Source organism: Silene latifolia, chromosome X, assembly GCF_048544455.1.
Source record: "Silene latifolia isolate original U9 population chromosome X, ASM4854445v1, whole genome shotgun sequence".
Classification (NCBI taxonomy): Eukaryota; Viridiplantae; Streptophyta; class Magnoliopsida; order Caryophyllales; family Caryophyllaceae; genus Silene; species Silene latifolia.
In genome coordinates this window covers 106,068,157-106,084,479 of record NC_133537.1, presented here as the reverse complement: position 1 = coordinate 106,084,479, position 16,323 = coordinate 106,068,157, and the positions used below count along the sequence as shown (strand labels likewise).

The following is a 16,323-nucleotide window of genomic DNA, read 5'->3' as shown; positions in this document are numbered from 1 at the left end:
GGAGGGTGGTAGTGATTTCAAAGGAGGAAAGAAAATGAAAAGGTAAATCTGCGTGGAGGTGGGTGGAGTCGCTAGTGGACGGGTACAACTCACCGGTGGCAGGTGCAACTCGCCGGCTGTCGGCGAACTCATTCTTGTCGGTGCAGGTTATTTTGGTGGTGGTTGGTGTTGAGGGTTGGTTGTGGGTGGTTGTGGGTGGCTGTTGATAATTCTTGTCTTTGGGTTTCAATTTTTTTGTCATTCCTTTGTAATTTTAACCAAACAAGAATGAAAATTAAAGGGGATCTCTTTCTTTTTGTTTCCTTTGCCTTCAATTCCCATTCTGATTCTCTTTCCCTTTCCCTCGTTCGAACCAAACGCCCCCTAATACTATTACACAGTCATAAATACCACGCACCACACATGACAACCAATCAACAGTACTGAGTAGGAAAACCTACCTTTAGCAATCTGCAACCAACATCTCATGCATACATATGAAGGCAAGGCATCCTTCATCAACACCTATCACAACCAGTAGGAAACCCTATTACTAACAACCATAACCACAAGAAACCTAAGGATTATGATGATGACTTACCTATGCTTGGCATTCCGGTGACACCATCGCGACCCGACTCAAGCTTCCGTCCCCATGGTGTCTCCAAGTGTGAGGGATCCCAAAAAGTTTGAAAGATGGTGAGGGAGAAGAAGTGTCGTCTATTAGGTTTTGGGAGAAACTAAATGAAAAACTGATTTGGGTTTACAACTTCATGATTTACATCTTAACGCTGAACCCACCATACTCGATCGAATAAGGAACCTACTCGATTGAGTGGCCTCTACTCGATCGAGTCATAAGACAAATCGATCGAGTGGCCTACGCTAGATCAAGTTCCCAAACCCCCAAGGTTACTAGGACGCAAGGCCGATAGTGTAAGGATTCCAAGATGTCAAACATGCGTCTAAGGTTAGTCAACGGGTCCCTAACAGAGCGGGTATTACAATTTAACACTTACATGAAACGATTAAACCATGTTGAGCATAAAAACCGAAATTTTAACATTTGTATTGCCATTTTCGGAAATATATACCCTTTTTTAGATGGGAACTTTTTTTTTTTGTTTTTGTTTTAAACCATCACAAATTCTCATTATAGACGAGAGATATCCGTCTATAGATATAGATGGGCCAAATATTGACCCATTTTAAGCATAAGACAGGCAATAAGTTGCATGGTTGGGCCCAAAAATGTCACCACTTTAAGCATATTTTGACTCGTCTTTCACTTTAGATGGATATATCCGTCTATAGTGAGACTAATTGTTAACCATTTCATAACAACACTCACAAGATTAAAGCTTAATGACATAATTAAATCATGTTTAAGATACAAATCGACTCTTAGTCATGTATACTACATGTTTCGAAATTTTTGGGGTCAAATTTGAAGATAAAATTCTTGATTCTAAGACAATGTACCATATTATTAACAAAGATAGTAGTCTTATAAGACATACATGCTAAGTTTTACACATGAAAATCAAAATTTGGGCTATATTTTGAAATTTTAAGACGAAAATTTCACATATAAAACAAGATCCAACATTAACAACAAAGGTTAGGCCTTTATTGTTCAATTAAACTCAACAACAAACACAAAATCAAATTATGACTCAAGAACATGCATTTTCGAGTTCATCAAATATGGGTGACATTCCAACATAAAACTCGATATTTAACCATAATAATGATGTATAATGTTAATTACTACCATGAATTAAACAAAGTAAGAATGTTGAATCTAACAACAAAATGATGAAAAAGGAGGTTGGGAATTATATTTAGAGGCTTTGTGATGTTGGAGATATGAGAGTTGAAGAAGATAAGAAGGAGATAAGAAATGAGTAAAAGCAATCCAACCGTGTAATTTTCAGCTCGTGTAGGCACTCGGTCGAGTGCCGAGTGCACTCGGTCGATTGAACATTCACTCGGTCAAGTGGCTTGTCCACTCGGTCAAGTGCCCAATTTTCCAGAAGTTTTCCAGATTCTGGAAATTGGTCCACTCGGTCGAGTATCAAGGTCCACTCGGTCGAGTGCACTGTACTCGCCCTAGTGTTGACTCGCACTCATTAGAGTGACTGACTACGGCTTGCAATTTTGATCGAATTAGAATGAAAGTGTCCTTGCAACATAAAGAAAAGGTTCGAGAGTCCACGGCCTATCGGTGACTCACCCTAAGTTAGTTCATACGTCATCTTACTTATTGCCTTTGATACATTAGCGTAGTACAAGTAGCTACTCTACCAACATCCATTACTAATCATACACTATCGATAACACTAACAAGCACCAACAAGCATGCAATATAGATCGAAGGAGCGGGACTATTACCCCTCATACCAACACATGTCGACTATTCTCAACCATGTTAAATATATCCATCTTTTCATTCAATTTCACATGCCAACATGTATCATACAAATGACCACGTTATGCAAGAATTCCACCAAACACACACACACACACACACACACACACACACACACACACACACACACACACACACACACACACACACACACACACACACACACACACACACACAAATACGTCATGTTTCACATAGCGTTCATCCATATTTATAACCACCCGCGCGCGTAGTGACCAAACGAGATAATAGGATCTAGTTTTGAGATGAGGGCCCCTACCCATCCAAAACCGACCTCCTATTATACTCCCGTCGAGTTCATTTTATTAAACACTCCTAGATTCATTTTGGTTCATTAGTTTAGGTTCCAAAATCATCGCTCTGATACCACTTTGTAACACCCCTTCTTGCCCGCCAAGGCAATGGGAGGATGCTACCATCTCGGTTTCCCGAGGCGGTGAATCAGAGCTGCAATTAAAAAAAAAATTATTATAAATAAAGTATTTAATATATTACATAACCATGAATGAATGAATAAATAAAAGAAATGATACAACTCATGACTGCTATACTCTTCTAATGAAGTGGCACTCGACTCCAAGTCCGAAACTCATCTCATCTCCCATGTGACACCAAATCAACATGTACTCAACCTGCTCCCCATATGATCGGAAATATCATATGGATCAAAATGGGCCACCCCGAAAATAGGTGACAATTTACACACAACCCAAACACGTCAGTTTCAATAAAAAAACATAGAACAAAATGAAATATGTAAGTATGCAACATGTCAATGGAATGCATAACCCATGACTATAAAACACTACACTGGTACTGGGAAACGCCCAGTCGTACCCACAACCACATCGATGCCAGGGACACGCCCACGACACCACACCTCAAAAATAGGTACTCGGGACACGCCCGTGGTACCGAGTTCTGAAGTCAACTGGATCCCCTGCCAGACGTCGTGCCTCAACCACACAAGTCCCCTCGTACTCAAATTATTAATGGTCACATTCCTCTTGGAGTGGGAAGCTCCAAGAGATGACTCAAGCATAAGACGGTCTCTCAACCGACCATACGTCTCCTCAACGACAATGTATCACCACCACAACCCCTCCAACATCCTCCAAAATCACATATAACACAATATAGGATACAATATGCCAATATATGTTTTCACATGTGCAATGGTTGTCAACATGCTTCTTTCTCATATGAAATGGATGCCAATTAAGCCAATTACTCATGTGAACCAACAATCAAAGAGATACCTCAAGGCATACTCCCCCAATTAACATGTTATAATGCAAACCCCTCCATTACCACCATCTACTAAGACACAAACATCCAATTACATGTTATAATGAAAATCTAATGCTATCATAAGACCAACATTAACCACCCATTACCGTGCCACCATTGAATCTCGACACTAACATGATACTAACAACTATTACCCACAAAAATCATGTTTTAATGCAATAACGATATAATAAAGACACATGCAACCATTCAAACTTATTGAAACCGAGTAGAAAAATCCTGCCTTTTAGCAACTCCAATTAGCACAAGCAAGCACCCTAATCCTCCTCTAAGAAGCAACATCCTAAAATTAATTAAGGAATACTATCACAAATATATTCTACAACAATTAATAATACAAATTAACCCTTAATTATCCCCACTTAATTAGTCAAAACCCTAATTAATTATAAGACAATCTACTAGAGAAATTAAGGTGTACTAAATAAGAGTAAGGGATAAAGGTTAAGGATAAACTTACGAATGCTAACAAATGAGCAAGAACAAGAAAATGGAAGACAAATCTTCAAATGTGAGAGCTAAATCTTTGTGAATAGTATTTGTGATGTTTAAAGATGTTTCTGGAGAGTAGAAGGGATAAGGTGGGAGTGTTTTTTGGGGAGGAAATCTGAAAAATAAGAATTAGAAAGTGATAGGCCACCTACCACCATCCCGTGCAAAAAGCTGGACAGCGACAAGGTACTCGGTCGAGTTCCCGGTTCACTCGGTCGAGTGAACCGTCACTCGGTCGAGTGACTCAACATCAGAATGTTTCACAAAATTAAAGGCCTCACTCGGTTCCTCACTCAGTCGAGTGAGCTCTACTCGGTCGAATACTCGATTTACTCGATCGAGTATAGATCTTATAAACTATAGGGTATTACAGGAACTCTCTCTTAACTAATGTTTTACCTATACCTAAACTTAGTAAAATTAATCCAATCTGAATGAGTTGACCTGTACCCGACCCGACATCCAAACTTAAGACCTAAACTTGACCCGAATTCGATGTAATATAACACATCTAGACTTAATATAACCCGACCCCAATATTTATTGTTACACACTGATTATTATCTGTGAATAACTTGATAATAGTTGTCCCGAAGATAACCACCGGCCCGACCCAAACAATTGTAAACTCAAAATTGAACATGCATGATAGGACTAACTCGACCCGATTCTGACCCGGTCGACCCCATAACCATGTCTACATATACCATGATCTAGACAAAATAATGAGTCAACCCATCTTGGCCCGGCTTGTGGGTTGGTCGCAGCTCGGCATGTCAGTCCGTGTGTTCTCGCACACTAGCCTGTGAAGATAGGCAGGCTAGGCTGGGGCCGGTGCTCCTCCAGCCAACTTTGGACATTATGAAGACTAAGTGTGATATGCGTATTTTATATGTTATTCATACTCCCGTTGCAATGCATTTCATGTCGTTTTTAATGCTTATTATTGCTAGATGCATTGTGTATTGTGGAATATGGCTTCTGCCGCTTCGTTTTTTCCATTTTCCGGTATATATGCCATTATTGAAGCTTATTGAAAGGAATTGCATCATGCAAGGAGGCAAGGATTGATTATTTGATTAGGAGAATAATCGAGCTAAGAAGAACTGAAGCTGTGATAACTCGACCGAGTGTTTGTGACTCGGTCGAGTGGCGTGACTCGATCAAGTGTTTGTGACTCGATCGAGTGACATCTAATTTAGGATTAACCCGGTTTTTGGGATTTAATAATGGCGATATATAAATACTATTAACATCGTATTTGGTTAAGGAGTTATGATGCATTATTCATTTTGATACATTTTTACATTACGTACAACTTTAGAACCCTAATTTTCTCTACTTTCGTACTTTGTAATCGGATTTCAATCTTTCATCAATGGGCATTCAATCTTACTTTGTTCTTCATTATTGTTATTCATTTATGTCTTCTTTTATTTTGTTTGTTATTATTGTTATTGTTATGAGTAACTAATTTTCTTTTTAAGCAGAAGGGAATCAATGAATGTAAATTAGGGGTAATAATCATATCATTGCTAGAGAGATTATTGCTTGATTATTTGTTATAAATTTGATTTATTAGTTACGGGTCATGATGAATTGATTAATATTTTGAATTAGTATTATTACCAACCGGAGTAATACTAAGAAGGGCTTACGATAATCAGGTAGACGACTTAGTTATAGCATATATTAGAGAAGTGGAAGATCATTGGTGTATGGAGGGGGTATATCACTGTAATGCCTGCATATTTTGAGATCCATAAAGGAACATTGGGATGTGTGAGAGAACCCTCGGGTTTGATGAGTATACTCGGGAGTGAAGTATGACAATAAAGTGGAACGAGTATAACCTAAACTAGACTTAGTGGAGTTGTTATAATGTCAGCCTATAGAAGGGTCGTCTGAAAAATGGAATAACTTGAGATATGGACATGGTATTTATGTGATTCCAATTGGAGGTGATAACTTATTCTCTTACGATTCCAACGTTAGGTCACACGCTCAAAATGACCAAGCAACGAGTGAGATATGACTATTTTACGAAAACTGGTCATTGTTGAGAACTGCGTTGTACTCGATCGAGTGGATTGAACACTCGACCGAGTGAGGGTCACTCGATCGAGTGAAGTCGGCACTCGGTCGAGTGCACTCTGGTTAGACAGGTTTTAAAACCCGCAAAACCCTTTCTCCTATTTCATTTCTATCTTCTTCCTTATCTCTCCAAACTCTCTCCTTTCTCTCTAAGACCCTCACAAACACCATATTAAGGGATTCAAGCATGGATTAGAGGATTGTTCACCTTCTCCTTCATCCTTTCACCTTGTAAGTTGAGATCTACCATTTTCTAGTCTTATGAACCCTAACTTTTGGGGGTTTCTTATTGGGTTGTTTAATTAGTAATTAGTAGGTACATATGGGTAATTAATGGGTAATAATAAGGGGTTTTGCATTATGTTATAGTGTAGTACGATTTGTGATAGTTATTATTGTGATATTGTAGAATGAGACGGATCTTGCTTATTAATTGGATTGCTTGTGAAGAATGCTAAAATGTAGGTTAATCCTACTTTATTTCAATAATGTGGTATTGTTTATGTTGTTGTTAATGTTGTAATTAGTCTCACATGATTAGCGCATTTGCATTATAACATGTTTAGTGGTTAATTGCATCATTAAGGAGATGATTGTGATATGTTGAGGATGTGTTCTTGTTGAGGAGACGTAAAACGGTTGGTAGACACCAACCGTCTTACGCTTGAGTCGCCTCGTGGAGCTTCCCACTCTAAGAGGGATGTGCACATTAATGACTTGAGTACGGAACGCTACCCGACCCACGCCTTTTGAGCAGGTATATTTGGTTTCGGGGTCGTAACCGTTGTCTTTTAGGGGGGGAGGGGTAGGAGAGGATCGCATGTGTGTTTAAGGGTAGTTTTGAGGTCGATAAGGTTGTGTTTCGGGTTTTGTGGACAATAGTTGGTGATAGTTCAGTTCATGTTGGTGTCTTTTGAGTTAGCGTTCTTTATAGTTGCATAGTTAGTGGGTTGGTTTTGCATGTTGTATCAGGTATGGTGTGAACTTCGGGGACGAAGTTCATTTTATGGAGGGAAGACTGTAAAACTACGGTTTTCTGGTCTTAGCTTACTCGGCCGAGTAGTCTATACTCGGTCTAGTAAGTTGTCGAGTGCGTTTAAACAGGCTATTGTTTTGGGTGCACTCGGCCGAGTTGGGAGATACTCGGCCGAGTAGGTCGTACTCGGCCGAGTACCCAGCCTGACGAATTAATTTCCGCGGTTTGATTAAGGTAATTAGAGGTTAAAAATTACGTGTTACCAGTTACTAAATAATTTTTACAAAAACCTAAACTACTTTTACCACTTCTCTAATCATCTTAATCACTCCCAAGTCTTGTTTGATCGATCGTGAGGCTACATCTCTTTTTCCGTACCAGTTTCATTGGTAAGTCTCTAGTGCTTTCTTAATCAATTTGTGGTTGTCTTTTGGAGTTGCCCTAATTTGGGTTAGGATAGGGGTGAAGTTTGATTAGTAATGGTTTATGATATAGCATTGTTTGATTATTCTTTGCTAGGGGAAGATTTCATAGAGGAGCAATTCTAGCCTCATTGTTGTTGTTGATTTACGGAACTTGCGAATAAAGTAGGTTTCCCAACTCAGTTGATTGTGTAATTGATTTGAGATTGGATTGTGATTGATTGTATAACTTGTTTTATTGGATTGAGATTGGTTGCGATTATATTGTTGATTAGTACTGTTGTTTTGGGACCATTTTCGGGAGATGGTTCCAACCCCATGTTCGCCTCTTGTGGCTCCCGTCATAAGGGGGTGTGCATATTAATGATCTGGGTTCGCTCGTTGCGATGAGCGGGGCTTAGGTGGGCAAGCCTGTGGTCCCCCACTGGTGGTGTAGGTTACCTGTTGCGATGGGTAAACTGGCAGGGCTACATACTTCGGTGTGTAGTCGGTTACTAGTTACTAATGTAGTTTGGAGGATGGTTACTACAACTGGATTTGATTGTATTTGGTTTGTGTTTGTGATATCTTATCTTGGTTATGCAGTTAACTGACCCTGTTATTGTTTTCAAAACTATGGTTATCCATTCAGGGATGGTGAGCAGTTGATTTAGCAGGTAATGGCTATGGATGTAGCTTACGGGTCTTGGATGGCGTCGAGTCATCACCGATCGCTTAGTTAAATTCCGCTGACGTTTAAACATTAGTTTCTTTTTGGTTGTAAAGAGTTTTGGTTTATCTTAAGTTGTACTTTGATTAAACAGTTTGATATCTTTTAATAAATGTTCTTTGATGGTCTATTTGATATACCGTACCTCTGGTAACCGAGATGGTAGCACCTTGATATGCTAAGGTGGTCTTGGTAAGGCACCTTGGTGTATGGAGGTGTTACAGTTATACTTGACCGAGTGAGGATCACTCGATCGAGTGGGCTCGGCACTCGGTCGAGTGCACTCTGGTCATACGAGTTTTAAAACCCGCAAAACCCCTTCTCCTATTTCATTTATATCTTCTTCCTTATCTCTCCAAACTCTCTCTTTTCTCTCTAAGACCCTCACAAACACCATATTAGGGGATTCAAGAATGGATTAGAGGATTGCTCACCTTCTCCTTCATCCTTTCACCTTGTAAGTTGAGATCTACCCTTTTCTAGTCTTATGAACCCTAACTTTTTGGGGTGTCTTATTTGGTTGTTTAATTAGTAATGAGTAGGTATATATGGGTAATTAATGGGTAATAATGAGGGGTTTTGCATTATGTTATAGTGTAGGACGATTTGTGATAATTATTATTGTGATATTGTAGGATGAGTCGGTCTTATGAGATGGATCTTGCTTATTAATTGGATTGCTTGTGAAAAATGCTAAAAGGTAGGTTAATCCTACTCGGTTTCAATAATGTGGTGGTGTTTATGTTGTTGTTGTTAATGTTGTAATTAGTCTCACATGATTAGGGCATTTGCATTATAACATGTTTAATGGTTAATTGCATCATTAAGGAGATGATTGTGATATGTTGGGTTGTACTTTATGTATTGGTTATTATCGTATATGTTGAGGATGTGTTGTTGTTGAGGAGACATAAGATGGTTGGGAGACCGTCTTACGCTTGAGTCGCCTCTTGGAGCTTCCTAATCCAAGAGGGATATGCACATTAATGACTTGAGTACGGAGGGACTCGTGTGGTTGATGCACGACGTCTGGCAGGGGATCCTGTTGGCTTCTGGGCCCGGTAGGTCTGGGCGCGTCCTGGTACCTTGTTGTGAGGTGTGGTGTCGTGGGCGTGTCCCTGGTACCGGTGGTTGTGGGTACGTCTAGGCTAGAGCTGATCAAATGGCCCAAACCCATTGGCCCTACCCGGTCCGGCCCGCTTTTTTGAAGAGCTTGGGCCTTTAGTTTTGGACCAAAACAGCCCATGGGTCGGCCTAAAAAGGCCCAAAATATTTTGGGGCCGGGTTTAGGCCAAGCATTTGGCCCAAATTTTGGCCCGGCCCGGCCCATATTTATTAATAATGAATATTTTTTCTAATAAAACCTATTAAAGTAGCGTTAAAGTTATACCTAACTCCTTACAAACTCAAGTATATTTTTTTAGATTTATAAAATAAGGTATACATAATATAAATCATATCTACGAATGCATGATTAAGCATTCTAAAGTGGCGATGTTTGTTTTTATTTTATTTTAGTGAGCAATTCATATGCATTTCATCATATTTTGTACAATTTTATACACTATGTATATTTTAAAAGTTGTAACTGAAGGTATTACGCTAATTATTTCCTAGGGTAAGTCGTAAATTTTAGGGCCCGAAGAAGCCCATTTAGGCCCAAAAGCCCGCATTAGCCCATAAGAGCCGGATTTGGGCTTGCTAAATAAGCCCACGCACTTGGCCCGACCCGGCCCACAAAAATGGGCCGTTTTTATTAGAAAGGCCCGGTCCAAGCCCGCATTGGCCCGGCCCATGATCACCTCTAGTCTAGGCGTGTCCCGGTACCGGCGTGGTGATGGTATAATCGTGTCTCATTCATATAATTGGCATATTGCATATTTACCTATCATGTTGTGTCGTATGTCTAATTATTGAAACTGACGTGTTGTGTGTATGTGTAAATTGTCACCTATTTCTGGGGTGGCCTGTGTTAATTCATATGATATTTTCGATCATATGGGGAGCAGTCTTTTACAGGTTATTTTGGTATAACGCGGGAGATGGGACGGACCTTGGACTTGGAGTCGAGTACATGGATAGTTGTTAGATGACATAGATAGTAGTCAAGTTGTATAGTTCACATTTATTCATTTATGGTTATGTAAATCACTAAATACTTTTATATTTAATTGTTTCTTAATTGCAACTCCGATTTCACCGCCTCGGGAAACCGAGATGGTAACATCCTCCCATTACCTTGGCCGGGTAAGAAGGGGGTGTTACAATCACAATTTAACCTTCTAGATTTTTTGTATGCTCAAGCTCCTATTTATAAATCCTACCTCTACAACTTAAGTGGATGCATGAAGACTTTTCCTTAATTTAACTATTAATAGGTCTTTCTTAAAACGGATATTTTCGTTTAAAGAATGAAATAGGTCAAATAATATCCTATTGCATAGATGAGGCAAACATTTTGCTAATCTCAATGCATTCCGTTTTTGTCTTGTGTGTGATACTTGAGGCTGAGTATGTTTAGGTACGGATCGGACTATTTGGTCCGAACCAAACCCGGAATGGATTGGTTTAGGTCCAATCCAAGTAATTTTTGAAGTTTCATTTTTCGATCCAGCCAAGACCAATTAATCTTGGTTTGACCAAAATTTAGGTGTTTCATGACTAATTTTCGCAACTTTGTAATCAAGTAATTTATAGAGTTGACAATATTATAAATTTAATATTGGTGGTCCGGTCCAGTCCGATTTAGACGGATGCTCGTCCCTAGTCATACTTAACCCGTTTTAGGGTTGAGATGAATATGTCTGTCAATTTATTTTTAATTACTACTCAGTAGGAGTTAATCTGTAAAATTGCAGTTGTCTTACATTAGGGTAGACCATAGAGCTACCCCTTTAATTAACATTAGATAATTAAACCCAAAAAATATGAATATGAATTTGTTTAATGAAAGAGGCAAGTGAGAATGAAAGGTTAGCGAGGAATCATAAAAAGGAATATTCATATTCAAACATCTCTATAAAAGCTCCACACTTTTCTCTCTCCCTTTGCTTGAAGTTAAAAACAACACATCAAGTTTACAAAGAGATGAAATTATAACAAAGAGATTCTTGTGTGATATATACTCCTATATTTCTATATATATGTATGCGACGCCCCGACTTTGACAATAACATACTTCTATTCTATATTTCTCCTCCTCTTTCTCCTTAAATTCAGAATTATCAACTTGTGTCTCAACTTTTTTTCCTCTTAATAATATTCTCTCTTTTTGATTCTTCTTTAGAATAGATCCCTTTATTCCTCTCTTTCTCCTTCACCCCCTCCATTCTCTTCTTACTCCATACAAATTAAATAAAAAATGATGGATTTCAGAGATAACATGCAGAAATGTCAGGAATATGTTCATGGGTTAGAAGAAGAAAAGAGAAAGATTCAAGTTTTCCAGCGTGAGCTTCCTCTTTGCTTACAACTTGTTACTCAAGGTGATTTTTTTTTATCAGTAATTTGATTTTTTGGTTTTAATTTTGTGGGTTTTTGACGTAATAAAATGGGTAAAATTTGAAAATGTTTTTTTTTTTTATTATGTGTAGCTATTGAGGCATGTAAGCAACAATTATCAGGAACAACTACAACTGAGTGTGTGAATGGACATTCTGAGTGTTCTGAACAAACAACAAGTATTGGTCCTGTTATTGAGGAGTTTATTCCTATAAAAAACACTCATTTTGGTGAAAATTATGATGATGATGAAGAACATGAATGTAATAAACCTCAAATTAATACCATTAAAACAAATATTATTAATTCTAATAGTAATAATAATAATGATAATAATAAATCCGGGAAGAAATCAGACTGGCTTAGATCTGTTCAGTTGTGGAACCAAACCTCAGATCCACCCACCCACCAAGAGGTTAGTCACGCAAATTTCATGGGTTTCAATTTTTTTTTTTTTTTTAAATTTTTAAGAAAAATGGGCTTTGCTTAATTTTGCAAAAAGATTGAAACTTTTGGTTACTTTTTTTATGTAGGATAATCAGCCAAGAAAAGTGCAGGTAGTAGAGGTGAAGAGTAGTGCTGGTGGTGCATTTCATCCATTTCAGAAAGAAAAAAACAATTGTAGTAATGGACTTGGGAATGTGAATATGAATATGAGTATAAATGAAAATAGTATTAGTAAACCTACATCATTGTCTGCTGTTTCGGCCTGCTCTAGTGCCGAGGCGGCCGAAGACGGTGCTGGATCCGGGTCAGGATCGGGATCGGGATCGGGTTCTGGTGGTGGTAGTAAGAAGGAAGAGAAGAATGGACAGTCACAAAGGAAGTCTAGGAGGTGTTGGTCTCCTGAGTTACATAGGAGGTTTCTGCATGCACTTCAGCAACTTGGTGGTTCACATGGTAATTTTTTAATATATTCTTGCGTCCATGCTATTTTTTATTATAATAATAATAATAATTATACTCCGTATAGACTGTTTATGTTTAATTTTGGTTTTTGCAGTTGCTACACCAAAGCAAATTAGGGAATTGATGAAGGTGGATGGACTTACCAATGACGAAGTTAAAAGCCATTTGCAGGTTTGTAATTTTTGTTTTGTTTCTATTGTTTAATTCATATTTGTACCAACATTTCAATCCTCTTTCCCAACTTTCGCCCTGTTAATTTTCGTAATTGTGGCTATAAACCCGGTTAATCCTATAGACGGCTATAGTCTTAAGAGAAGATGCTACCTTGAAATTGTTCATTCCTATCCCTTTTAGAGTCTTTCAGCTTCCATTTCTTTAACATAAACACTACTGTATTATTGAGAAGATGCTACCTTGACCTTGTCGACATTAGTGTGCCATTAGCCTATGATAAATCTTGGTTTCATAGAACTACTGCCCTTGGTCCATACCTTTCCCCGTCACAGACACGAATCTTTACCCACCAGTGCCTCAATGGCTCCCGCAAATTGCAGGGTTATTATTGTTTGTTGTGTTACACCAAAAAGAAAAACTACTAGTCAATGTTTTTCCTTGTCATGATCCTACAATCATCCTTTCCATAACTTTAGAATATCTGTCTCCGCGAGTCTTGTGAGACGGCTGCACTACATAAGAACACGTCGTGTGTGTTTACTAGTTGTGTGTATTATCTGTTCAACTGTTTTTGATATTCAACTATTATACATTGCCCAAGATCGATTGGCATCTTGTGAGGTCTAATTATGTTCCACCTTGTTCCCTCTGCAGAAATATCGACTGCACACAAGAAGACCAACTTCATCCGTCCAAAACAGCACAACTCCGCAAACTACACCACCACATTTTGTTGTTGTTGGGGGTATTTGGGTGCCTCCACCAGAATACACTCCTATGACCACCTCAGGGGACACAACCACTACCACACCTTCCCCAAATGGCATCTACACACCGGTAGCAACAGTGGCGTCCCCACCTTCGCTTCCTCAAACATCGACAGTTGTGACACTGAAGCAACAACCAAAGCTATCTAGCCATTCGAGTGACAGGGTTTGTCGCCGGTCCAGCTCACCAGCGACGTCATCTTCTACTCACACAACTACAGCCTCCCATGCATATTAGTGGTCTTGGATTTTTGTATGCATTCATAGAAAGGTGTAGAGATTTTGTAACAATTTCCCAGTGGATAGTCACTCTCTTTGTATGATGAGGCTGAAAGAACACTAGATAAGAACTTCACATATTAGTAGTAATAAATTGTTACATTACTTTTTTTTTTTTTTTTTTTTTTTTTTTTTTTTTTTTTTTTTTTTTTTTTTTTTTGGTATAATCTACCTTCATAAAGTGTTCATATTAGGTAAATCTTTGTTCTGATCAAAGTGACATTCAATCCTTGAAGTTGAATGAAAATCGATAAATTAATATTCTATTTGCTCGAACATTGAATTTTCTTCAAAGTTACACTTGATAAAATGCCTCAAAGCTAAACCACCTATGGTCATAGGAGCATTGATAAAGGTACATGTTCAGACTCGTTAATCAAACACAAGATGTAAATATGAGACGATTTTACTTGAGATGAATTGTATACAGTAGGATTATTTGGGTATAAGATAGATATGTACTAAAGTGATTATTTTCGGCTTTAGGCCAGACATGGGTCAGGTCGGGCCAAGAACAATAATCTTACCCAACGGGGCAAAGTATACGGAGTCCTGCTCGCTTAGTCGGCCCTAATTTTGCGCCCATACGGTGTAATTTACTATCCCGTGTAAAATCTAGAACGCAAAGTTAAGTTTCAAGTACATTGGATCCCAGCGCGATGATTTTGATAACACAACACTCATTTTAGATCTCAAGGCATTTCCAAAACACAAATTCTCATTATATACGGGAGATATCCGTTTATAGTTATAGACGGGTCAAATATCCACTCATTTTAAGTATAAGACAAGCAACAAGTTGTATGGTAGAGCCTAAAAATAAAATATCACCACTTTAAGTATATTTGACCCGTCTTTTACTTTAGACGGATATATCCGTCTATAGTGAGACTAATTGTTCCCAAAATTGGCCTTGTTCTAGAGTTTAAGAAAACAAAAAATACTAGGTAGTCATGTACTCATGTTATGGTCTTTGTAGTTTAGTCAACAGTTAACAATTGTAATTAATTATATGACTTTAAAAGACCACGTGGTTCTACGTTGGCAATTGGTAGATCACAAATAGATGGGAGGGGATGAAAGGTTAGGGAGTACTCCGTAATACTCCTATAATATAAAGGATCTCAGATATGGAGTACTTCGTTTTAGGCAGTAAGTGAAAAGTAAATGGGTATGTTAACATATGAAACGATAATGGATAATATAGGATAATGTAGCTAGGCATAATAATTTATACGACTTTCTAAACTGACCTCCCCAGTTCTTAAAGGGTAATTAATTTTTCCTTTCAACATTTGTCAAACATTCAAAGGACACATCGCATACAAACAGATCGATTCTCGTTTTACATATACAAATATACAATTACGCATACCAGACTCTTATCATGGAATCATTCCTTGCTGTATTTCACTTGCCCTTAAGGCCTTAACCTTTACAACTTATATACGTTGGTCTTGCGAAATCATTCTATTATACATACATTTATGCCATACATATCGTTATCGTTAAATACGCTATATGGAATAGAATTGTTCGAGTCTTATGGAAGCGATATTAATCTGTTTGAAATAACTAGAATGAACTAAATGACTTTAGTTGATAGGAATTTTGAGCTCGCTTGTTACCGAAGAAGCAAATATGTTGAAAGTATGGAGAAAATCTAAGATTATTGTCAATTGCTTTAAAACTTCAAGCTTCTCTAATATAATTTGGAGTAATTTGTGTTTTACCATCTATTAAGTTACATTTTTACAATTTACCACATATTTAGTTCAACTTTACAAATAACCACCTATGTTTCTTGTTTTTACCCACCACTTTTACCTATTTTAGGTCATGACGATTTTGTGTTATTTCCGACTCAATTTCATTTTAATGAATTTCGAACATCATCAATGACCAAACTACCCTTATTTATTTCACATTCATCTATCATATATTTAAGACAAATTTGTGTTTTGCCACCTATTATGTTGCATTTTTTATAATTTACCACCTATTTAGTTCAACTTTACAAATAACCACCTAACTTTTTTATTTTTACCCACCACTTTCAGCTATTTTACATCGTAATGACGATTTTATGTTATTTCCGACTCGATTTCATTTCGACGACTTTCAAACATCATCAATGACCAAACTACCCCTACTATCACACTCACTCCTTAATCCACTTAACATAGACTCCTCACTTCATTTACCTAAATTCCCCCCCTTTCTTCGTTTAGCTCAATTAGAACCCTAGAAATCTGGGT

The 16,323-nt window shown here is 37.9% G+C and overlaps 1 protein-coding gene across 1 annotated transcript; it reads left to right on the top strand.

Annotated features, from left to right (window-relative positions):
* Positions 1-11,484: 11,484 nt before the first annotated feature.
* Positions 11,485-14,176, top strand: LOC141623510 (transcription factor HHO3-like). The gene is made up of 5 exons (XM_074439614.1): positions 11,485-11,920; positions 12,029-12,351; positions 12,470-12,836; positions 12,940-13,016; positions 13,674-14,176. The coding sequence occupies exons 1-5, from the start codon at positions 11,797-11,799 to the stop codon at positions 14,022-14,024; spliced, it is 1,242 nt and encodes a 413-aa protein (XP_074295715.1). The 5' UTR covers positions 11,485-11,796; the 3' UTR covers positions 14,025-14,176.
* Positions 14,177-16,323: the final 2,147 nt, after the last annotated feature.